General features: G+C 38.1%; 1 protein-coding gene across 1 annotated transcript in view; it reads left to right on the top strand.

Moving 5' to 3' along the window:
• Positions 1-23,446, top strand: part of TMC1 (transmembrane channel like 1) — a 134,477-nt gene extending 111,031 nt beyond the window's left edge. The window contains exons 15-20 of the mRNA XM_071220517.1: positions 3,420-3,487; positions 8,272-8,511; positions 12,889-13,014; positions 16,561-16,639; positions 16,739-16,790; positions 23,424-23,446. Coding sequence (XP_071076618.1) covers positions 3,420-3,487; positions 8,272-8,511; positions 12,889-13,014; positions 16,561-16,639; positions 16,739-16,790; positions 23,424-23,446 — 588 coding nt within the window. The remainder of the gene's footprint in view (positions 1-3,419; positions 3,488-8,271; positions 8,512-12,888; positions 13,015-16,560; positions 16,640-16,738; positions 16,791-23,423) is intronic.
• Positions 23,447-26,736: the final 3,290 nt, after the last annotated feature.

Below are 26,736 nucleotides of genomic sequence, written 5' to 3'. Positions count from 1 at the left end.
CTTGATGGACTTGGGTAGCTTCAGGATGGGGGCTGGTCACCAGAAAGTCCAAGCCATGATTACAAGCTTGAAATTTTCAGTTTCTTCCCTCATCCTCCAAGTGGAGCAGAGGGGCTGGAAAATGAGTTAATAGTTGATGATGCCTACTGATGAAATCTGCATGAAATTCCCGGAACTATGGGGTTCAGGGAGCGCCTGGGTTGCTGAAAACACTGAGAAGCTGGGAGGGAGGTGCCCCAGGAGCAGGCATGGAACCTCTGTGCCCCTTTTCACATGCCTTTCCCTGTGCATCTCTTCCACCAGGCTGTTTCTGAGTTGTTTCCTAATATAATATACCATAAATCTAATAAATAAACTGTTTTTCCTAAGTTTCATAAGCCGTTCTACAAAATTAACAGATCTTAGGAGGTAGTTGTGGGAATCTTCAATTTATAGCCAGTCAGCATAGGTGACAAGCTGAACTTGTGACTGGCACCTTGTGGACTGAGACCTTAACCTGTGGGTTGTGCCCTAACTCTAGACATTTACTATCATAATTGAGTTAAATTGCAGGCATCCAGTTGATGTCTACAGAGAACAGGAGAAATGCTTGGTATGGGGCGTGGGGAACCCACACACCTGTGTCAGAACTATTGTGATAGAATGCAGTAGTAGAGGAAAGTAGGTGGGTTTTTTTTGTATTCGTTTTTTCTTTGAGCAGGCCATACAGCCTCTGTTGTAACTGCTAAACTCTCTTGCTTTTGTCCCAAACAGCTACAGGCAATACATAAATGAATGAATGTAGCTGTACTCTAATAAAACTTTATTTACAAAAACAGATGGCAATCCAGATTTGGCTCATGGGCCATAGTGTGCCAACCCCTAATCTAACTGGTTTCATAAATTTATCTGTGAGGAAACTGATGCCTGAAGAGATGAGTGACTGGTCCAGTTCACCAGCTAAGAAATGGTGGAGCAGCCTTATCCGCAGGTCTCCATCCCTGTCATGTACCTGCATCACAAAATCGCCCACTACAGCAGGGCTGCCCTATATCCTGTGTCTGCATCAGGTCAGTTCATTCATCAAAGCGTTCATTCCTCCAGACGCCCCTGCTGCAGACAGAGGCAGGGGTTCCCTGGCTGTCCTTTGAGCTTTTTTAGTCACCTGGTAATAAAAATAGCTTATCTCAAATGACCTTTAAGAAGTTTGTGTGCTCATAAGAATAAAGCTCTTCTAAAAGGTTGGATTTTTTTCATTTTCTGTAATTTGGTGGGCTGAATCATGACAGTATTCTAAGGCCAAGGTGAAAGGTTTGATTTTGGAACTGACAGAGAGAGGAGCTGCTCTAGGTCCACAGATGTGTCAGGCCACCTGGCTGGGCGTTTGCCAAACGTGCTCTGTGATCCAGGAGAGAAGAATAGGTGGTCCAGAGCAAAGTGCTCCCAGGGAGGGAGAAAGACTCAGAAGTAATGCTGCTAGTGATTGGAAGTAATTTATTTTTCTCCATGAAGGCTACATTTTTTTCATGGTTGACTTTAGGATAAAAACTGTCAACAAAATCTTTTTTTTGTTGTTGTTGCATCTTATAAACTCTATGGTTTTAAATCATTGACAAGTGAGTGAAACATTTTGTATATATTTTGGCTGTATCTTGAGTGAAATCATCTAGGTCATCTTTGTCCTGCCTTTTATAATAGGGCTACATATTATTTCATTCCATATCATTTTATTATGTTATTTAAACAATCTTGTTATGTCATTGTTACCGGTTTCTTCCTGAATCTGTTAACAAGACACATGGCCCGTATCTTTCAGTTGACTAGGAGAGTACCACTGCTTTTTGTGAAAGTGATGGAGATGACCTGGATCCAAGAATTCCTGAGCAAAGCAGTCGAATGTTGTGATAGTTTTGTTGGAGTTCCCACTCAGAGACCTGTTCTATCTTCTTACAAATATACGCTCGGGTTCTTGGGTCTGGGGAGAACAGAGACACTTTTGGGCCGCGTGTATGTGGTGCATGTGCGTGTTGGGGAGGGAGTTATGATGAGGCTGCACGTGGTATGAAGTCACACGTGCATATGTCAGGGTTAGGGACAGTGTTAAGACCTGCCACTCTCTCGGTCTCTTGGTATTCTCACTTCCTATTTTTTTCTGTTCTCTCTTTCTCTTAGTACCATTTACACAGTCTCCTACCTGACTATTCTCTATTTTATATTAAGTAGAAGCAAAATGTATTGCCTTTGCTCATTAGCATTAATCCTATTAATAGAAGCTTTCCTTCTAAAATGCCTAATATGTCACCAGGAAGCCTTTGGTTGGGCCACCCTAGGCCAGACACCTACCTCAGTTCCAACTGATGGCCCCTCTGCACAGAGAACAGCCGGGCCCTGCTGCCATAAGCAAGATGGTGGTGTCGTGGAGACACACGCCACACACTGAGTAAAAGAGTTCATTAACTTGTGTTGCATTTCTCTATATTTATTTTATTGTAAAACTTTACATATTTTTGTTGAAAATATTTTACAATATGTAAAACTTGAGGAAAATAAAAGCCATAATCTATCACTGACACAAAATAACTATTAATTTTGGCTAATACTTTCAACTGTATTCTTTATGCATAGTTTCACATTAAGTTGGTAAAATTAATGAATGTATAATTTTGTGTATTTTTTGTTTAATGTTAACATATAGTTTTTTTGGCCCTGGCGGGTAGCTCAGTTGGTTACAGTGTTTCCTCATATGCCAAGGTTGTGAGTTCCATCCCCGGTCAGGGCACCTGCAAGAATCAACTGAAGAATGCATAAATAAGTGGAGCAACAAATTAACGTTTCTCTCTCTCAAATCAATAAATTAATATATATATATATATATATAGTTTTCCCTTGGGTATGTAAGTATTCTTCCAACAGTGATAGAATTAGTTATAATATGTCATAATATACAAGTATATACTACTTCCATCCCTGGCTGTATTTACTTAATCAATTTACATACTGTATTGACTTAACTAATGTTAGACATTTAGATGATTTTATCTCTGCTTGTTCAAACTTTTCAACATTTAAGCTTACTTTGTTAAAACAAATTCCACAAAGGAGAGTTCACAGGGTCAACGACAATGAGGTTTTCAAAGCTTTTAATATGCATCATCAAATTGCTTTTCTAAAAGGCTGTTCTGATATTTGCTTTCACCAGCAGCTCGTAAGAGCCTGTCTCACCACACCTGCACAGCATTTTTAAATGAGTCTTACTATGTTAACGGAGTGTTTTATTATTTTATTTATTGCTAATTATTTGTTATATTGATTATTCTCCTATTGTTGCTGCAAGAAAATAGTTGAATGCATAGCCACACCTATGCAGAAACATGAAACTCTTGCCTTTCAATATTCACCACTTGAGATACTAATCCAATGCATGTCTGTGTCTCTCCTAGCCCTCATACACCGAATTTGACATCAGTGGCAATGTCCTCGCTCTGATCTTCAACCAAGGCATGATCTGGTAGGCCAGCCATGGGGTAGTGTACCACTTTTTGGAAGGCCTCCAAGGTCATTGTTTCATAAAGCACCGTGACCCAGTGTCAGAGGAGACTCTATTCTCTGTTTAAGCCAGCACTCGCCTCTGCAGAGTGGATGGCTGTGACTAGTCTGATTTCTTCTTTTTCAAACCTTCCATCTTGCTTCTCAAAGGCATCCGCCTGTTCTGTAGAGCACTTCTTCATCAAATGATGGGCATCTATGTACTGGCTGGTAGATTATTCGAAAGCGTTTTATATTCTATATCCTGTGACACTAGATGTAGTGTTAGGTATAGATATAGCAACAGTGAAACACTAATGATCACATTACTACTACGTGTCAGGTATGAAATAAACTCACGTGAGGTCTTTCTGAGAAATTTTATCTTGTTATTACCATTGAATATATTTAAAATACAACTTATAGCTACTTCAAAACCTAGTAACTTACCAAGTCCAAGAGTTTACAGAGATGGAACACATATTGTAGGAAGGCCAAGTTGAAAATATGATCTTTATTTTGGAACTTGTTTCACAGGGCCATTTGTACATCCGAATTATTCCTTTCGATGTTCAAAGGATTGTCATATCTTTTATTAAATGAACACATTCTCCCTGTGAGCCTTGACAGGTTAAGATGAGTTGGTATAGCAGAAACCGTTTTTGAGTTTCAAAATTGAATCACAGCATGCAATTCATCTGGGGCCTATGTGTCTGGGAAATCCATCACTGCTAACTAAAAGCAGCCCAAACCACGAGCAGTTCCAGTGAGCTTCTCTGTCCTGTTAATACATGTCTAATATATGACCACACCCTTGTCTGGTGTACAGGGCCTAGTTCCTCGGTTCAGGTTTTGCACAAGCACCCTATGTTACTCAAATCTTTCAACCACAGCTGGCCTGCATTATTAAACCTCTGAGAGACTGGACCTCTCCACAGATGTTAAAATTATTTTGCTTTAGTAACATAAAGGCCATAGTGAAAAGCCCCGTTGCCCTGCCATGGGGCCTGTCCAATTCCTGGTCCTCATTAGATCAGTCAATGGGAAGAAAAGACTATAAAGAGACTAACGTCTCCATTGTCAGATATATTTTAAAGTGCACTTCTTGGCTAAATTTGTCAGGTATGGCTCGTGTGTCCAGAGAGTCATGAAGCAGTGAAATGCATCCTTCGTTTTCCAAGCAGGGAGGACAGCCACAGGGGCCCTTCGTGTGACTACCAACAGAGTCAAGGAAGCAGCTTCTGTGGGTTCTGGGTCTTTCATTTCCTGGAGAGGGTTCTGCTGTCATGGCAGAAAAATGGCTAGCATCGCTCCTGGGGTAGTGAGAAACCACTGTGTTATATCAGTTTTGAAACTCCCTGGCTCTCGCAGGGTGCCATAAACCCCTCAAGCCCGGAGGGTGCCATTTGTGCAGCCATATGTTACATGTCTCTTTTTTGTTCTTTCAGAATTTAGACCACAGATTTGCCTCGACATTCATTTTCATTACCAGAAAAGCTGTTGCAATGGCTGTCCTGATTGGTTTCACTTGCGATTTTCCAACTGTTTCTATATATCGCGATTGTTCATGTTAACGTTCTTTAATACCTAAAACCCTCCAGTTTTCTCAAAGGTAGATCCCGTAGGAACATCTCTGCAGTATCACTGCACTGCCACTTTCTATGTGTTCATCCTTCAGCTATTGATCAAGTCTGGCTTCTGATTCGGCTGAAGAGGACTCGAGAAAGTTACTGTGCTTTTTGAGTGTACAAAGATAGACACTCACCAGAGTTCCAGAAGCAAAAGCGCTATCATTCACCTTTAGGTCAATGCTTTGTACAAATTCTCTTTTGTTAACTCCCAGGAAGTTGGCGGGGGAGGTGTGTGGAGTGCATAATCTAACGTTGGTAAGCTTTCTTGCACAAGGGTACTCGCACACGGTAATCTCCTGTTTCTTGGGGCATGAGGATCTGATAACTGAGTTTGGCCATTTGCTACAATCAAAAGAGTATGGAGATTTGTATCCATTTTCCTTTAGTTTGTGACTGGAGACATTGCTACTTTAGGAGTTTCTAAGTAGTGGAGGTTACTTACACTGATTATTAAGGTCAAACATTTATAGGTAAAAATCCATTTTGTTATGAATTGGCTGAAATGAATTGGCTGAAATGATCAGTAAATCATTGTATTACACATTTATTTTTAAAATGGACAGCATAGACTTTTGTAATCATGTTTTTAAATGACAAAGGCACAAATTCTCTCTGTCGAGAATGTAGAGGCAGCAGAGAACACACAGACAGAAGATGGGTTTGGACATGGCTCCGACACTGTCTCATGGCACACCATCCAGCCAGTCTCGTCACCTTTGGCTACCTCATTTTCTCAGTGATCACACGTGAATAATTTACCTGACACGTATCATGTCACTGGAGTAATAAGAAGAGCTAAATAAAAGCAGCTTTCATTTGCTTTGATCTTCTTGGAAGAAAAGCATTTTATCAGGCTCGGGTATTACAATGATCTTTGCCTGACAGATGATGGGATCAAGTCTGGGTGAGGGACTTAGTGAGCCAAGCTGATTAGTGAGTCCTGAACAAAGATGGGGTGAGCATTAAGGTTCAGATATCACTGTGCCAGGACCTGTTTTTCTAGGTTATGGCTTTTGTGTCATTTGTTCAAAATGCCTATGTGATACTTGTTTTGAAAATTTCTAATTTATTTACCTACAGATAAATAAATGCCACAGATGCACATACATAGGTGTGTATATATATGCATACAAATGATGCATGGATATGTATATGTACAAATATAGGTGACTTCTGGCAAATCTTGGTCTTGAATTATGTACAAAATTGTGTCAGGCTGGGTTGTGTAGCAATGAAACACAGCCCCAAAATCATACAGAAGGAAATGTTTTCTTCTTATTTACTCTACGAGTCTCATGGGGGTTGACAGAGGCTCTGCTCTTGCAAGTTACCTTATCCGTAGTCCTAGACAGGCAGAGTAGGGTCTGCCTGGGATATTGCTGGTCAGAGCAACAGAGAGGAAAGAGAGCAAACAGCACACAGGGCCCTTAGAGTTCCCACCCAGCAGTGAGGCACCCCATTTTTTTCTATTTTAGTTGCCACAGAATTGCATGGCCAACCCTGACTTTTAGGAGGGCTAGAGCATCATCATCCAGAAGCACATCGCATTAAGAATGTTAGCACCTGGGGACAGAATCCAGTGCTTTGTGATTCTGACCCTCAGCTGTGACTCTCACTCATGTGCTCATGTTTTGGGGGTTCCAGTTCCTCTCTTGCTGTTCTGTAACCAAGATACACTGTGTTGTTCCAAAGTTTATGCTCTCATCTTTTTTTAATTAATAAAATTTATACCTTAGAGAAGTTTTAGATTCATAAGAAAATTGAGTAGAAAGTGCAAAGTCCTTACATACTCCTTCCCATACACACGCACAGCCTCCCCAATTATTGACATCTCAAACAACTGATAAACCTTCGTGGACATAGCATCATCACCCCAAAGCTACACCATTTTTTAAAAAGATAGTTTACCTTCCTATAAAGATTCTGGTCAATTCGGTATGTTCAAATTTCATCCAGATTTGTTGTGTGGAATCCTATCAACTAGACAATCGGAATTGTGACAAGATTCCACTTTTCAATGAAATGGTTTAATGTTGGGTTGCACAAGTTCAGTTATAGCAAAAACTAATTTCTTCATCTAATTGAACTCCCCTCCCCCGAATAATATACCAAAATTTGCAATGGATTGTTTAAAATGTTCATCCTCACTAAAAATGTTGACAGCTTTATTATAGTTGGGACAGTTTTAAAAATAGGACTCTGCTTAAACTTCAAAAATAAGTAATATCTGAAACCTCTGGGTTTGGACTAATTAATTGCTATTAATATGGTTTTATGGTGTCAATGGATTTTCTCATCAGAGAAAATTTAAATGTATTTTGTTGCAAAAACTAATGAAGCCATCAAAGAAGAATGACTTCACCAAAGTAGCTCTTGTTTAAAAATAGCATTTAAAAATACTTTTTCTAAATCTGATGTACAAAGTAGTGGATTTCCAGGACAAAATAAAGTAAAAATGTAAACAGATAAACTAAATTAAATGGATGTGTTGAATTTTCACCTTAAACACACGTAAAGCTTGCTGTCGGACATCAGCAAAACCCAGCATATTAGACACAAATACAGCACCCCCATCAGCTCTAAAACACCATAGCAGCCACAAATAGAAGATAGCTTCAGAAAAACTTAATTTTTTCTTCTTTTATTACACAAAAAGTCATTAGCCACAACAAAAGTAATTAATCCCAATGTGCAGTTCATTTGAATAGAATGAGTGGTTTAAGAGTCTATTATTAAAATGTTAATTTTTGGCTATATTAATCAATAATATGAGTACCAGGGGAAAATTGTTTATTTTAAAAGTAAAAAACAGAAAGAACACAAATGTAATACATATATAGTTTACTGTGTCATAATTTAAATTTACTAATGGTGGTAAATATGATTAATGATCTACATAACTTCTATGAAGGAATCATGTGTATAATAATACCTATAATAATGGGGGAGATGATAAAGTATGTACAGACGGTGGAAATAGACTAGTGAAATTTATTTATAAAAAGGGCTTATGTATGAAACTGACAATACATTGTCTGCTGTTGGCAAATAAACATGATGTGAAATAAACAGGTGCTCTGTGACCTTGCTCTGGAGTGAAGACTTGAATTGATCAGAGTTCTGTTTTCCTCTCTAGGATGGGCTCTTTCTTTGCTCCCAGCCTCCCAGGCATCAATATCCTTCGACTCCACACATCTATGTACTTCCAGTGCTGGGCCGTGATGTGTTGCAACGTTCCTGAGGCCAGAGTCTTCAAGGCTTCCAGATCGAATAATTTCTACCTGGGCATGCTCTTGCTCATCCTCTTCCTGTCCACCATGCCTGTGCTGTACATGATCGTATCCCTCCCACCATCCTTTGACTGTGGCCCTTTCAGGTTCTTGTCTTTGAAATTCCATTTGGGCATAGATTTCTTTCAGGCATAGGAATAAGAATGGCCAATCACTGCATGACTTACTTTTGTTTTTTCAAACAATGGCATTTTAGTATGTGGGATGAGATCCTTTAGGTATTCAGGTTCATTCTATGTCATAGAGATTCCAGCTAGTTTCTCATTTGGGAATCACACAAGGGAAAATAATTTAACTGGTGCAGGCTCTGCCTGGGCAAAATATGGACAATTAATCTGAGCTATTTCCATATAAGGAGACGGCAAAGAGCTAGACTAGATGTAAACACTTTCCTGATGCTAGGCCTTCACATCCAGACATTTGAAGCCATTGCTATGCTCATGTGGATCACCAAACTGAAAAAATAAAATATAAAAATAACTAAATATAGTAGACCACCCCCATGCTACCTAGGACACGGAATCATTATTAGATAGTAATATAAAGAGGATTTAACTGTTTATAATCCAAAATGCTATATGCCAGTACAATATTAAAGCTGTTTCTCACATATAGTCTCCCTAAATAACAAGGGTAAATCACTCAAGCCGGAACAAAGAGTGTAGAAGGCTCTTTGATCCAAACTGGAAATGCACTTGCTACAGTCCACTATGACATAGTTCTCTCTGTGATGTTTATCAAGAAGGCAGAGTCCCCAGGATCTGGAAGACTGAGATTTCATTCCAGAAAGGGATGAATCTACCACAAGTCTCCTTCCAAATCTCTGCATGTTGAGTCACTGAGCAGCAGACATTGGACTCATTTAGTCTTTTCAGTGAAGAAAATGTAAATGTGAAAAGCCATGTGAATGACAACTGTGATGTAAAACTGGCCACATATAATTTACCCATCATGCTGTCAGACCCAAGTTGCTATAGTCAAGTCAAAAGGTTTGTTACTCCTTGACTTAAGTATAAAAAAGGCATTTTCACTCTCATAATAGTCCGAGTTATTATTGCTTTACTGGACGCGAAAGAAAATCTTAAGCCAGCAGATAGGGCAAAAACAGGCAGAGTCCTGTCAATTCAAGAAGCTGATGTTGACAAGTCCCGTTCATTCTCCCGCCCCCAAGCCAGTGGGCTGAAATAAATAATGCAGAGAGCGACATCTGGAGGCTGAATATGAAACTGCAGTCTTAAATGAGCAAGTGGTCTTAGTAAGTCCTGGATAAATTTCAGAGTTCAAAGTTCGAGATAAGCCATGTAGAGGTTTCAGTTACCTGTTAATTACCCATACAACTAAATATCCAGGGTAAGTTTTAGGTGTGCTTTTTAACTTTTTAATTGGAAATTGATCCTTTTCAGAAAAACTAAAGGAACTTATACAGGTATATTCACATTAAAAATATCATTGAGCTAAACATGTACAGTGACTGTAGAATTTTAGATTTTTGAGCTCTAACTCCTCTGCCTCTCTTTATATCATGGGTTACTATGATTTTAATGAATGATTTGTGACTAAGTATTTTCTAATTGGCAAACTGAGGCAAAATTACTTACTATATATCACTGTTTTGAGATCAAGAAAATTTAAACATTTTCAGTAGAGTATTGGGGAAGGAGTTATCTCTATTCTATTTAGGGAGTTTATTCTTCTTGTCAGTTTTCTCATTTTGGGGGCAAAGAAATGTATATTTTTATATTTGTTTGGACTTAAAAGTTTAAAAAGTTTGTTCAGCCCTAGAAATAAGTAGAAAGACTATGTATTAGAAGGAGCTTATGACTCACCATCCTTAGGGACCCTGAGTTTGAGGTGGCTTGCCCAGCCTGCTGAGTGAAGGCTGTCTGACCCTTCCTGGTACCTGGGTGGGCAGCCACTAGGCCACCATGCATCTAAAGTAGGATGATGGAGACACCAGAGTGACGGCCAGCTGCTCCTAGGTGTAGGCGTGTTTTCAGGTACGGTGGCTGCAATACCTTAGAAGATCCATTCTGCAAAGCAATTTCATGAGATTGTTTAGCTCATTCTGTTTTCACTAGAGCTGCTTAGGGAAAGTGAATTTCCCCCCAAATTATTCTAATACACTATTTAGTGATTTACCTTAAACAGTTCAGTAATTTAAAAAACTATTTCTTTGGTGTTCAGATGAAGAAAATTCTTCTAATAACTCCACCATATTTCCTGACACTTGATATTTCTCTCCCTGACCCCTCACTAATAATCTGAACAACGTCTAGTTTTCTAGGGTCTCATACCTCTCCCTGCTAACATCATGGTAATTATGTTTTTATGCATTTTCATCTTACTGCAAAGGTGGTATGTGTTTGTACTAGAAAACCTGGAAATTGTAGAAACATTTTGACATGAAAACAAACTACGTGTAACCCACGAAGTCCTGAAATAACAACTCTCAACATTTTGACATTTTGTATTCTAGTTTTCTTTTTGTGCAGATTTTAACAATAACTGAGATCATAAAATATGTTTAGCTTTATATTACATTGTGGCACTGTTATTACATTACTCATTTTCAATTCTACTCTATGCGACTATTTTTCTTAATAGTGCAGCTGACTTCTAGAGGTTGGGAATATTTTCATCTCTGTGAGTCCAGAACACAGTGGAATGTTAGCCAATAACTTGAATTAATGAGTGCATAACGACTTCTTATTGTGCACTAAACACGAGGCGAGATGTGGGGTTAACTTGGGCATAGGTTCTGGGCCTGTGGAGCTCTCGTCTGACCGGATGGACGGGCCTGCTCATAGACTGTTCTAATCTAGGGTGGAGGGAGCTGTAGCCATAGGAAACTACAGGGTAAGGAGCCACAGGAGACTGGCAAGTGAAGAGTGTGAAGACTGTGAAGTGGCATATGTTGGCTAACCAGTCAGCAAAAGGGATTGCCAGAGATTTATAGATGCGTCTGTAGTTTGTGTAAGATTAAGAGATACCGACGATTCTTGGTGAGAGACCTGATCTGGAAAAGTTACCCAAGAATCCCCAGAGTTGCCAATAACTTTGCATTTGGGACATGCTGTGATGCAGAGAAGACTTTTGTAGGTAGGGATTATCCTGTAAAATTCCAGTCCCCCCACTCTAAGCACATTCATTAGCACAGCTGGACCGCCTGGAACAGGGAGGGGAGATTGTCTGATCTTCTCTCTTCCTTGCCTAACTTCTAATGCTGGCTGTATTCCATATGGCTGGGAGAATGGTCAGTGAGAATAGATGAAGAAGAAACTTCAGTGGAATAAGTTGATATAACCTTAAATTATCTATCAACTTCATTCTCCTTTACATATCATGTTTTTTCTAATTAGTGTGTAGATCTATAATTTGTGAAGCCAACTTTACAATTCTGTAGTCCAGTGACTCCTAAGAAGATACTTAGAGTCCTTCTCAATCTATTGAAAGATATTATTCGTTCATGAGAATAAAAATTGATCTGGCCCTTGTGGATCATGTTCATTGAGTAATTGAGAATGTTTAAAGATGAAAAAAAGTGAAACCAAAATATTACATTAAATGGTATGCCAAGCTCTATCCTGATGATACATAAAACGTGGTGATAAACAACCTAGCATCTTTTCTGAAAATAACATATTTTCATAGTAAAATCAAAATGCATAACAAATACAACTTAGCAGGATGGATATTACTTTATAATTTTAATATTATGTACTAGGTTAAGACACATATCTGCTCTTATTTTTCTAGTTTATAGGCTTTGGGTCTTATTTTAATAGCCTGAGAACAAGCCCATTTAGGACGTTTCCTTTTAAGACTTATGTATCCTTCTCTTCTTATTTTATTTTCTTAACAGTGGAACTGAGTTGGCACTTTTAAGACCTGTCCAGAAGAAATACTGAAAGAGGGAGGGCTCAGCATTCAGTGTTGTTACCTATTAATAGCTCTCATGAAAGAGGTTCGGTGGAGAATGAGATAGAAGCTATCGCATGGAAGGATGTATTGGATTATTTATGGATTTGATTCTGTGATGCTATTCCTGGTGCTCATTTCAAGGCTAATTGAAAAACTGAGTGCACTGTTTATTCAGCCCAAAGAGAATATTCTCCTACAAAAAGAGCTGGCCGAGGGGTAGACTGATGAGTTATTTATAAAACATATATCTATCCAAATCTTAGAAATACAGCCTTTAAAATGTGTCTCCCAATACTGTGATGAATTTCTTACATGCTCTGATTTTGTTTATGTTGGGATAAAATTTATCATATCTTATTCATACGTTGACAATGTGAGATAAGTATCAGGAGTTAGAACAAAACATCAGATTCCTAATCTGAAAGAGTACTTAGGCAGTGTTTGCAAAAGATTACCCATAGTTTTTTTTTTTTTTTTTTTTTTTACTGTAACCATGGTTTTCCATATGTTTTATATAAACTTCTCTCTTTTTTTCCCTCCAGTGGCAAAAATAGGATGTTCGAAGTCATTGGAGAGACACTGGAACATGATTTCCCGAGCTGGATGGCAAAGATCTTGAGACAGCTTTCCAACCCTGGGCTGGTCATCGCTGTGATTTTGGTGATGGTGTATGTGCTTTCCCTCCTCACAGAAAGAGCCTTTGTGATGTTCTTCCTGGCTCCTTTTCCCTTTCAGCTTTCTCTGTCTCTCACTCTCTCCAAGGGTCCAGTGCTGATTTATATGGCAGTGAGAGGCTAAAATTTATGAGCCATATTCTGATCCTGTTGGACATAATTCACAGCCATCTGTGTCTGCTTTTGCCTGCCTACGATTATAAGATTTGTTCCCAAGTAACCAAAACAATTATTGGTAAACAGCTAAAGCAAGGGAAGCATAAATGCTAAATGCTAAATCTAATCAGCACGTGGAGCCCTGCCTCCTGGCCCCCATCTCTTGTTCCATAAAGCAGATGGCTGTGAACACACAGAAATGATGAGCCCCTAAGTTAATATTCCTCTTGGGGGGTCCTATGTGTTATATTTTCAGGATCAGGGCTTGAGGGGTCTTTGAAAATTCACCCTGTCCTGGTACCTAGGAGGCCATCAATAACTGTGTGTCCATAGCAATAGAGTCGGAAGATCAGAAGAGTCTAGGAAAGGTCACTCAGTCTGTCCCTTCAATGTCAGAAGTGATGTATAAGGGGGAACTTGGGGAGGGAGCTTTTGTTCCCATGTTCCTTTCACTGGCTTCCGACTCTTGGCCACTGCAAACAAACTTACATTCTAAGTGAAAATATATGCTTACTATACAAGAGCTAAGAAAAGTGCCCTAGGCCTCCCATCATTCCCCAGGCCCCTCCTAAGGAGAAAGTCTGGAAGTGCCGCAGCTCTGAGTCAAGGAGGACAAGTGTAAACCGTTCTCAGGGACACAACAGAAACAGAGCTGGTACAAGGTTGGATTCGTTTAAACAAAAGGGAAATGAGGAGACCTTAGTGGGAGAGCTCACAACAGTGTGACGTAAACGAGCTGGGTCTGGGCCAGGTTGTCACCATCATCTTTGCGATGGTCATGGTCATGAGCCACGCCAGCGAAGGCAGGTGTTACATCCCTCACCTGAATGCATTAAGAGACTCACCTGGAGGGGTGAAGTGATTTTCCCTAGGCGAGAACATAGCAAAACAGTAAAGTAGGACTTTGACAGGAAATCCAACATTCTTCTCTTTATACTGTGATGCCTTCTTTGAGGGAGAGAGTTAATAGCCTGTGGGGATAATTAAACAGTAAAACATTACTATTTTTTTAGAGACTAATGTTTTCCAATTAGATGAAAATGGGCTCAACCTGTTTCATTTTAATACATGAAATTTTTCTGCAAAATTCCATTCTAATTTTTAAGGTAATAAGATACTATACCTTAGGTATTTTTTATTCTTATTGGACAGATTATTATCACATATTAGAACCCTGATCAAGAAGAGGTGGCATTTAGAATCTGATAGTAAGTCTCTCATGTTAGAAAATGACAAGCTGGATGCAGCATGTTTCGCCAGATGGCCCTGGAAGTAATTTTTCCTTCTCCGTGTTTTTATGATATGGCAGCTTCTGAGAGCATGTTAAGCATCCTGCAGCTTTTAAAAGGCAAAGCCCTTTACTGGCATAAATGAGGTTGTGTTTTAAAAAAACAGTTACTAAATGTCAGATTTTATGACTATATTCTTAACTAGTTGAGAGACAGATTTGTCTTTAAGCAAAGAAGCAACATTGTTTCCATGTCACGAATTAAATATTTAATAAGCTGTGGAAGAGGAGCTAACACTTCCTTTGTTCCAGGCACTGTCCTTACATTGACTCGTCTGCACCATAACCTTAAGAAGTTGGCCTCACTGATCATATCATTGATAGCACAAGGATACCTTCCCCAGATCTGATGGCCAATACGTGAATCTGAACCCACGTCTCATTTCCCACCTCTTATTCCCTCCACTCATTTGCGGCACCAAACACGGAGTCTGGGATGAGTGGGCATGTTCAGAAGGGCCGGAAACCACTTGTCAGGGATGGTCTACAGCCAGGGTGGGTACAAGTTTTCTTAAAGGGCCAGAGAGTAGATATTTTAGGGTTTGTGGACCAAGAGGTGAAATTGAGGATATTTTGTAATTTCTTATATAACCATTTAAAAATGTAAAAACCATTCTTAGCTCATGGGCCACAGGACCCAGGCCAGGAGCCAGATCAGCTCTGGAGACCGTCATTTGCTGGTCTAGAGGCAGGGTGCAAGGTCAAATAGAGGTCCCGCAAGGCTGGTTTCAGTCCTGAGATTCTAATCTAAAACCCAAATTTCAGTTTATTGCGGATTTGATTTTTCAGATCCTGAGGTCTCCTGTTCCACTTTATGGGGCCCAAACAATTGGCCTGGTTTTTTATTACCTTTAATTAGAGAATGGTGCATGTTACAAGCATTTTGAATTTCCTCAGTGGGTCATATTAAATCAGTTTAGATGTGTTTTGGTAACTGAGTAGAGTTTAGGTTAGTTCTCTGCAGCCAGTTTTATTCCTTTGGAAACTAAAGACTAAAAATGATTTATAAAGAATACACATTTAAGGTACATCACAAGACAGAAAATTGTGAAGAATAAACAGAGAATTCCAGAATTGCAAATGCCTTGTGAGGTCTTTGAGTGTCCCCTCCAATTCTGGGCACTTCTTTCAGAAACTCTTTATATGACTATGACACACACCCACACACACGTTCATTGAGCACCTACTTCCTCAGAGCTATTGCACCAGATGCTTTCATGTACGTAATTTCATTCAAACTCCTGCCACTCACATAAGAGATAAACAAACCCTGCTAACCCATGTCAATAATTGTGCTGCTAGCACCAGATGGCTCGTAAAGGATATAATTTGGCATGTTGGTGCATAGAGGAAATGTGTTCAGTATTAGTTATTTGCAATGAAGAGAAATACCAGTTACCTTTTTTTTTTACTGCATGTTTTCTTTATTTATTTGTTTTGCTTTAAGTAAAGATGAGCACATTGAATTTTGCAGCAATGTTTGGCTGGAATTTGCTCTCTCTAGAAAATTAAATGTCTAAGGTAAAAGCCAAGAATACTCCTTTATAAAGCAGTTTCTTTTTGAAGGAGGGAGAAATGCAAACAGTATTTCCTATGGGAAAAATTCATGTTAATTAACTATGACTACGAGGATTATAATCTTAGTTGTAAAAGCCAAAGGAAGGGATTTAAGGCAGAACATCAGTTTCCTTTTTACTCAACACATTCCCTAAGCGTCAGTAGGTATTCCATTCTCTCGAAGGCCATTGACACCAATTTCAAATGTCACTTTTAATTATAAGTTAAACTGATGTGAATACGTTACCAAGAAGAGTCTAAAATTAGGCAATAATGTACAGTGAATGGAGCCACCCACAGTGGAGGAAAGGACCAGGGGCCCAGCTTCCCAGGTCCACTCACAGTCCTGCGTGGCTGAGTGCACTTTTTCCCTCTCTGTACCTCAGCTGGTCTTTTATCTACAAGATGGGAGGTTTAGAGTCAAAAATATCTTGAAGTCTGCCCCCGTGCCAACATTCTATGATTTAGTTAATGGAAGTTTAAGAGGAATATTGAGGAGCTGAAAAATACCATTAAATTTTATCATTTTTAAAATGTAGTTTGACCATCTATTATCTTAACGCCACGGCGAAGGGCCAGAAGGCCGCAAACCTGGATCTACAAAAGAAGATGAAACAGGTAGGGTACCATGCGTTTCAGACAAATACTGCCTTTATTAAAGTAGTAGAAAACGCCAGAAAATCTCACGTTCATCTTTTCTCCTTTTTCCTTGTGTAGCAAGCTTTGGAGAACAAACTGCGAAACAAGAAAATGGCAGCTGCGCGAGCAGGTTGGAGATATGTTTACGTTGGCAATTACTTCCCCCCCACTACAAACAGTATGCTCTTCCTTTTCGCCAAAGGGGGACATTTGATGCAGAGTGGCCGTGTTACCCTAAGCCAGTCACCCCACATTCCTACTGTCCACCTTTTTAGCCCTTCTCAGGCATCCAGGGGGGTTGGTTGTTTTCCCAGTGGGAGAAAGAAAACTGAAAGAAAAATTCAGGAATGTAAACTTAGCAGTAGTGATAGAAAAGTGATCTTGCAAAATGACAGAAGATAGAGGGAAAAAAGCTATATAGTCACATACAAATAGCAGATACAAATACAGGCTCTGTCCTGCCTTTTTGGACCAATTTTGTAACTAGAAGGATACCCTGGGAAGATCCCAGGAGGCTCCTCTGAGCTCACCACCCTCGTTTGTCAAAGCCTGTTCTGATTCATTCACCTTTCTTTCTTTTTAGTCTCGTTAACTTTTAAAATATTAGAATCAAGCATATATCGACATGTCAAAATTGCTTATATACTTTGCTTTCCACATGGAAAAGTGATGCCGAAGAAGTGCAGTGAAACTCGTAACTCCTCGTTTTCCCTCGTAACTCCTAACCCCTAACTTCTTTCCCTCCTACCTAACTCCTAAATTGGTTTAAGCAGAAAAAGAAAGAAATTTACTAGTCCACACAGATGAACAGGAGAGTGGTATGTGTGTACGGGGCCAGGCCACGTTGTACCCTAAGATTAGAAGTGGGCGGGGCTGAGCGGCAGCTTCCGTGGTTCTTTCAGCATTGCTCTCCTTCCGTGGCGGCTAACCTTTGTGGCCCCAGGGATGAATGCAGCTGTATTCCTTAGGTTATTATTTTTGCTATCATGCTACTTGTTTCTTAACTGCATTTAATTTTTTTCAGCTTTATTGGTATGTAATTTACAAGTAAAATTGTAATACACTTGAAGTGTACATGTAATGATTTTAGAAGCACATACGTTATGAAAGGATTCCTACTGTCAAGTGAATTAACACATCCATCCTTCATGTATTTACCACTTTACCTTTTGTGTGAGAACACTTAAGTTCTACTGTCTTAGCAAATTTTAATTACACAATGCAGTGTCATTATTTGTAGCTGCCATGTTACACATTGCAGCCTTAGATCCTATTCATCGTAACTGAAAGTTCAGACCCTCTCACCACCTTTTCCCTATTTCCCCCACCCCTTGCCGCTGACGGCCACCACTCTACTGTCTGATTCTCCGGGTTCCAGTCTGCTGTTGTTGTTGGAGTCCGTGTATAAGGGATACAATGCAATGTTTGTCTTTCTCTGTCTGGCTAATTTCACTTAGCACGATGTCCCCCAGTGTCATCTATACAGTCACAAATGTCAGGATTTCCTTCTTTTACACGGCTAATATCATTCCATTGTGTGTATACACACACACACACACACACACACACACACAAGGGGTGGGCAGGAGTAGGTTTACAGTTGTGAGGACATTGAACACATCTTGTATTATTTATTTATTAATCGTATATTTATTTGTATTACACACACACACATATATTCATTACACACATTTTATTCATTACTCATAAATGGACACTTAGTTTCTTTCCAGACCGTGGCTGTTGTGAATAATACTACAGTGAATGTGGGAATACAGATTAATGATGTCATTTCCTTTGGATATGTACCCAGAAGTGAGATTGCTGGATTGTATGATAGTTCTATATTTAATTTCTTGAGGAACCTCAGTACTGTTTTCCATACTGACTGCACCAGTTTACATTCCCACCAGCAGTGCAGAAGGGTTCCCTTTTCTCAGCATCCTCACCAGCATTTATCTCTTGCCTTTTTGATGATAGACATTCTAAGAGGTATGTGGTTTTGATTTTCATTTCCATGATGATTAATGATGTTGAATACCCTTTCATGTATCTTCTGGCCATTTATATATCTTTTTCAGAAAAAAAACGTCCATTCAGGTCCTTTGCCACTTTTAAATTGGCTTATTTGGTATTTTTGCTATTGATTTATATGAGTTCTTTGTATATTTTGTGTTTAATCCCTTGTCAGAAATATTTCTCCCATTCTGTAAGTTGTCTTTGACATGCAGAAGCCTTTTAGTTTAATGTAGTTCTACTTTTTTATTTTTGCTCTTGCTGCCTTGGCTTTTGGTGTCAAATCAAAAAATCACTGCCAAGACCAATGTCAAGCAGCTTTTTCTCTACGTTTTGTTCTCAGATTTTTATGGTTTAAAATATTACATTCAAATCTTTAATCATTTTGAGTTTGTTTTGTGTATAGTATAATAATATATGGGTTCAGTTTTATTAATCTGCATATGTATATCCAGGTTTCCTAACACCATTTACTGAAGAGATTACCCATTCCTTATTTTGTATTCTTGGCACCTTGTCAAAGATTAATTAACCATAGTGTTTATTTCTGGGCTCTCGTAGAGGTCCCATTAACCTTTGTGTTGTTTTTATGTCAATGCCATACTGTTTTGATTACTATGGCATTGTAATATTGTTTGAGATTAGGAAGTACAATGCCTCAAGCTTTGTTCTTTCTCAAGATTGTTTTGGCTTTTTTGGAGTCTTTTGTGGTTCCGTACAAACTTTAGGATTAGCTGCTTTTTTTTTTTTGGTTAAAAAAAGCACCTTTGGAATTTTGATAGGGATTGCATTGAATTTGTAGATAGCTTTGGGTAGTATAGACATTTTCACAATATTACTCCTTTATTAACATAGAATATATTTGTATTTATTTGCATATTTTTCAATTGCTTTAATCAATGTCTTTCACTTTACAATGTACAGATATTTCACTCTGTAGTTAAATTTATTCCTAAGCATTTTATTAGTTTTGACACTACTGTAAATGGGATTGTCTTCTTAATTTCTCTATTTCTGATAGTTTGTTGTAGTATACTGACTTTGTATCCTGCAACTTCACTGAATTTATTTATTAGTTCCAACAGCGTTTTGGTGGAGTCTTTAGGGTTTTCTAGATATAATATCATATCATCTGTAAACAGGGACAATTTTAGTTCTTTCTGATTTCCATGCCTTTTAATTATTTTTCTATTTTAATTTCTCTGGCTAGCAGGATGACAGCTAATGGCAGGGGGATTGTGCAAAAAGGAAAAAGGACTCATGACTATTGACAATAGTGTGGTGATTACTGAGTTGCACGCAGTATAAGGGGACTAAATAGTAATGGAAAAAATACAATAAAAATTTTTTTTTAAAAAGAAAAAGATTGCTCTGGCTAGAACTTCCAGTATTATGTTGATTAAAAGTGGTGAGAGTGGGGATCCTTATGTAATTCCTGATCTAGGGGGAAAGCTGTCAACTTTGTACTACTGAGTATGGTGTTAGTCGTCGACTTGTCATACATATATGGCTTTTATTATATTGAGGTATCTTCCTTCTATACCCAATTTATTGAGCATTTTTATCATGAAAGGATATTGGATGCTTTTTCTGCATTTATTGAGACGCTTATATGACTTTTATCCACCATTTTGTTAATGTGATGGTTCACATATATTGATTTGCAACATTTATTGATTTGTTGAGCCATCCTTGTATCATAGGAATCAATCCCATTTGATCATGGTATGTGATCCTTTCAGCGTACTGTTAAAATTTAGTTTGCTAACATTTTGTTGAGGATTCTTACATCTATGTTCGTCAGGGATACTGACCTGTCCTTTCTTTTCCTTGCAGAGTCCTTGCCTAGCTTTGGTATCAGGGTAATGCTGGTCTTATCAAACGAGTGTAGGAAGAGTTAGTCTCCTCTGCAATTTTTTGGAAGAGTTTAAGAAGGATTGGTGTTAATTCCTCATTAGGTATTTTGCGGAATTCACCAGTAAAGGCATCTGGTCCTGGATTTTTCTTTGTTGGGAAGTTTTTGACTACTGATTGAATCTCCTTATTAGTAACTTATCTGTTTAAATTTTCTATTTTGTTATGATTCAGTCTTGGTAGGTTATATAATTCTAAGAATTTATTCATTTTTTCTGTTTATCTTATTTGTTGGCTTGTAGTTCATAGTAGTTTACTATGATCATTAATATGTCTGTGTTATCAACTGTAATGTCTCCTCTTCATTTTCTATTATATTTATTAGAGTCTTCTCTCTTTGTTTTTTCTTAGTGTAGCTAAAGGTTTGTCAACTTTGTTTATATTTTCAAAAAACCAGCTCTTACTTTTATTGTCTTTTACGTTATTATTACATCTATTGTCTTTTTAGGTTTGGGGTTTTTTTGTTTTGCTTTGTTTTGGTTTTACTGCGTGTGTGTATGTGTGTGTTTGACATTTTGGAATTCTCTTTACTGTTAATTTATTCATTTTTTATGAAGAGGTATTTTTAGTCTATTTTTTTTTCCCATTAGCTCTTTTTCATTTCCTTCCTTCTGCTATCTTTAAGCTTAGATAGTTTTTTTATAGTTTCTTGAGGTGTGAAGTTAGGTTGTTTGTTTGAGATCTTTCTTTTTTTATAATGTGAGTGTTTATCATTATAACTTCCCTCTTAAAACTGCTTATGCTACACCCCACACGTTTTGGTGTGTTGTGTTCCACTCTCATTTTTCTCCAGGTAGTTTTTATTTTTCTGTATGTCTTCCTTCACCCGTTGGTTGTTCAGGAGCACATTGTTTCGTCTCTACATACTTGGGAATTTTCCAGTTTTCCTCTTGTAGTTGATTTTTAGTTCTATACTATTGTGTTTGGAAAAGATGCTCAGTATGATTTCAGTCTTCTTAAATTTATTAAGGCTTATTTTGTGGCCTAACATCTTGGAGAATGGTTTATGTGTGTTTGAGGAGAATGTGTCTTCTGCTGTTGGACGGAATGTTCTGTGTATGTCTGAAAGTCAATCTGATTTAATGTGGAGTTTAATTTTGATGTTTCCTTATTGCTTTTCTGTCATTGTTGGAAATGGGGTATTGAAATCCCGTGCTCTTATTGCATTACTATTTCTCCCTTCAGATGTTAATATTTGTTTTATATATTTATATAAATATATAAATGTTCTGATGTCAGGTATATAAGCATTTGCAATTACTCATTTACAATAATATTCATCCTCTTGATGAATCGTCTCCTTCATCATTACATAATGACCTCTTTGGTCTCTTTTTTCAGGTTTTCTTTTTCTTTTTTAAGTTTAATCTTATTGTATTTTTTCTGTTACCATTCAGTCCCCGTATACTCCCTCAGCAGTCCCCTCACTGTTATCCATGTCCATGAGTCTGTTTTCCTTTTTGCTTAGTCCCTCTGCCCCTTCTTTTCTCTTCCTGCCCCCAGCTCCCACTAGCTCTCACCCTGTTCTCCATCTATGAGTCTCCCCATTTTCCTTGTTACTTCAGGTTGTTCATTAGATTCCACATATGAGTTACAGGTTTTGACTTAAAATATATTTTGTCTGAGATAAGTACAGCTATCCCTGATTTTGGTTTCATTTGCATAGGATACCCTTTACCACTCCTTAACTTTTAGTCTGTGTGTGTCTGTAAAGCTGAACCGAGGCTCCTGCAGGCATCAAAGAGTTCGAGGAGGTATGTTGCACGTAACTGCAGTGCTTCTGTATTGGCTCGAGACTGTGATTATAACAATAGGCAAGACAAACACCATATGATTTCAGTTATATGTGGAATCTAAAGAGCAAAATTAATGAACAAACAAAATTGAAACAGACTCATAGACACAGAGAACAGACTGATGGTTGCCAGAGGGGAGGAGGGTTGGAGGACTGGGTGAAAAAAAAAGGTGAAGGGATTAGAAAGTACAAATTGGTAGTTACAAAATAGTCACAGGGATGTAAATACAGCATAAGGAATGCAGTTAATAATATTGTAATAACTATGTGTGGTGCCAGGTGGGCACTGGACATATGGGGGCAGCACCTTGTAAAGTATGTGATTGTCTAACCACTATGCTGTACACCTGAAACCAAAAGAAAATAATATTGAATCTAAACCGTAGTTGAAAAATAAAAAATAAAATAAATTACACTCTTGCCATCCAGCCAAAAAACAAAACAAAACATTATCCAATTATGTTTAGAATGATTAGTAAAAAATTCTGACTTCTTGATCTGAATTCTACATAAGGCTTATTGCTATCTTTATTATTTTAAATAATAATATAATGCTATAGTGTGATCTTTTTCTATAACTTGCCTATAAAATTATGTATAACCTTCGTGAAGGCAGAGACTGTATCTTATTTATAGTTAAGTCAGGAGATAATACAGAACTTTACATACCACAGTCACTCAGTACGTATCTACTTAATATCTACTGAACAATGGAAAACTTTTTTAATGAAGAATTACTTTATTGGAAAAATTTGAAAGGAATAAATTTCTATATTAACTACATAAGCAGTAATGAATAAATATTACAGAGAAAAACTTTCACTCTCCTGTCTTTAGAATTTGTGACGATTTTATAAAATAAGAGGTAACGAACTATTTTGAGTATAAAAACTCAATGTACAGCACATTTGGAAGATACGGATTTCAGGGTATCCATCTCATTCAGAATCAGGAAGCACACTGAATGTAAAATTTTAATTTGCTTTCTCTTTATCTTCTTTTTCTCTTATTATTAATTAATTAATTTATCTTGAACAGCTGCAGCTGCTGGCGGCCAGTAACCTTCAAAGATGTGTTGAGGGCCCGGAAGTACTCCTCGCCTTGCCGTTTAAAAGCAGTGACGGGTGCGAAGGCCCGGAGAACAAGCGTTGCGGGGCTGCTCTTCTCCTGGTCTAGACCCGGTGGATTATCGAGATCAGACTGGTCTGTAAGGCATCACCAGTCCTCATGCAGCAAGAAGGATCTCCGCCTTATTCCAAATTCAGGATTTGTTCCTGCACTGCCATTTTCTCCTCTCACCCATTTCCTTGACAAATTGAGTTTAAAAGAAGGTGTGACTCAGTAATACAGGTTAATTTGGAAACCTTGTGCTCATGATGGACTTTGATTTTATACATTTCTTCTGCCTTAGTTTTCTTGGCCTGGGAGCAGGACTACTTCACCCTCTTTTTCCGAGTTTAGAAATATGTTCATAAAACACTCATCATGAGCACTCACTAACTGACTTTATGAAACCACCACCTTGTTTCCCCTTTTTTTCTACCTGTCTCCTCATCTATGACCCCCCACAAATATGTACCCAAGGGCTTTTTATTTGCTGCTGGATTTAATATGAAATAAAACAGGTGTTTTAGAATAAATATCCTAAGTGAATTAGGGGCCAGATTAGCAGCAGAGTGTTGAGGAGCTATGTGGGTCTTAGACAACCCGTCTCTCTATGAGTTAAAAAAAAAAATGACACCATAAGTGATTGCTATTTCATCAGTCTGATCGTTTGACCTCTAATGATCATATCTCCTGAGTGTCGATTCTCATATTGTTTAATTTTTCTTTGCTTTATTTAAGGTTAGGAAAACACACACTTTTTGGGTGGTGGGGTGGGGCTTCAGTTTCTAGATGTGTTTAAGCATTATTATTTATTTAAAGTTTAAATTGACTTTGAATAGTGACAATGCTCTTAGCCAGCCTTGTTGTGGGACTTCAATTACATCTCCTAACTCATATCTTTTTCCAGAGGTAAGCCAATTTGCCCGCCATTCCCTGCAATTGACTTGCTGATTTTTATTACTTTGTCTTTGAATTTCTCCTTCTTTTCTATCTCCTACTTGCCACAGAATGATCACCCTGTTCCCCTAGCATTCATGTGCTCATCATCACTTCCATCATACCAAATTCAAGGCTTACTTCCTCTGGTCAAATTATCCACACTAGCCCTTATACCCAATTATATCACTCCCTTGATGGTCTTTATTTGGACTTTAGTATCTTTAATTTAGAGTTGATTAATTTATTGACTTTCCTGTGAATTGTAATGGTTCTTTCTTGTTTCTTGTTTGCATGGATTATCTTTCCTATCCAGATTGTAAGCTTCCTATGAGCAGGGATCTTATCTTCTAACTCTTTTGTATGCCTAGTATAGTGCTGTGCACAGGTAGGCGCTGAATAAATGCTTGTTAATTAAATTGAATCAATTTAACTTACAGCAGTTGCATTGTGAAACGAAAACTTCTGTTATCTGCATGAAGATATGACTATGTATGACATAAGAAATGGAATTATCTGTTGATATGCTGACTTTATTGTCTCATTAGATTATAATGAAGATGACTAAATAAAGCTAGTGCTTATTTCTACTTGGATCATTTTTGCACTGTGTAGTAATAAGATTAGTGAATTGGTTTATGCGTGCAGCCAGACTTACAATGTAAATTACACTCCGTTTTTCTTGATCTATGTATAAGGAAGATGATGAGAGTTGACAAACTATCCCCCAAGCACTTCATCTCCTAAGGGTAGTGTACTTTTTGAACGGATGCTCATGGTATAAGTTGCAATCTTTCTACAAATTAAAAAATAAGTTTGATTTTTATTGAACTTAATTACCCACCTAATCTAAGTGAAGCATTTTGAGAAATTTTCACCCTTTCAGTTTTCAGATAGCTGTTGAAAATATTTCCACATTACTATATGGGCATGTATTTGAAACAGTGAATGTCACTGTTTTACAACTGACTATTCAGAAAATAGCCTTGCACTGAAAGGGCTCTGATTATTACGGTTTGTTCCAATATCAGTATTTCCACATCTAATGATAAAGTCATAGGAAAAATTTAGAGGGCAAACACACACACCAGACTTCACCATCTACTTTTTGAGAGGAATAAAAAATAAATTCTGATAAATATATGCGAAAACTAAATTCAGTTATCTGGAGAGGTTTATCATTCATTTGAAAAATTAAAAAAAAACTATAGTTTAACACATTCTTTGAATTATTTCCTTTGACTTCTGAGAAGAACACACAATTTTAACTATATTGAAGGGTTTATATTAAGCTAACTTTAACCTGTTTTCTCTGATGGGTCCCTACAAGTATCAGATCCAGAGTTCATACTGACCAGGTCTGGAAATGCTATTGGGGACTCAAGTCTTGTCATATGGTTTGCCTATCTGCCTTAGAGGTACAGCCCTTGCTATCTTCCTTCCTCAGTAGATGAGTTGCTAAGAAGAGTTTTTTGCATCAGCTTCCCTCCCTAGCCTTCCAATGCCCTTTGTGAACTGGAGCTCTGCCTTTAACTCAATCAACTTGGATGGAACTGGGACTATTTCACTTGTTTTACCAGCCCCTTCCAAAAGGTATGTATAGATGGTGAGGGAGTGGGCTGCTGGTAAACACTGTGGCCATAGTGGCTGCACAAACTGCAGGAATCACAGTGAGGCCAGTGCGCCTTCATACCTTTGATAAACATGTCTCAAATACTGTGCGTCAAACACTCATCAAACATTATGCATCCCAAGTATTATCTCCTCTCTAGATTTTCTTCCACTGTTTTACCCCACCTGCCATATTGACCGCTTGGTTTTCAGCATCTTCCAGAATGACACTAGAACTTGCAGAGCCATTTTAGAATTGAACAAAATCAACAATACCTTCCATTCAGGGCAAGACTACGCCTTTCTTTAAAATGACAGAGATACTACAGTACACTCTCAAATAGAAATTGGAAGAAAGATTTGCTTTCTCTTATCTATCCAGTGCTATGTGAAGCAAAATTCAGATATCCTCACCTTTTCCAACACTCTTCCAAAGTTAAGACTAGTCGATGGACAAGTGACCCTGAACCTCAGAACTGGCATCACATGGTTAGGGAATAGGTTGCAAACCAAGTTCTTGTGGGGAAAACCAAGGGAGTGTTTCCAATGGGACACTGATGGGATGAGGTCGAGATGGGAACCCGCTGACTTTTGTTGTCTCCCTGAGTCAAAAATATTGACCTGGATAATATCCAGTCATAATTTTCTTTGCCTTGTTTGGTTTACAATGGTGGGAATGTCTCTACAATTTATTTGT

Source organism: Desmodus rotundus, chromosome 1, assembly GCF_022682495.2.
Source record: "Desmodus rotundus isolate HL8 chromosome 1, HLdesRot8A.1, whole genome shotgun sequence".
NCBI lineage: Eukaryota > Metazoa > Chordata > Mammalia > Chiroptera > Phyllostomidae > Desmodus > Desmodus rotundus.
This window is presented reverse-complemented; position numbering and strand designations above follow the sequence as displayed.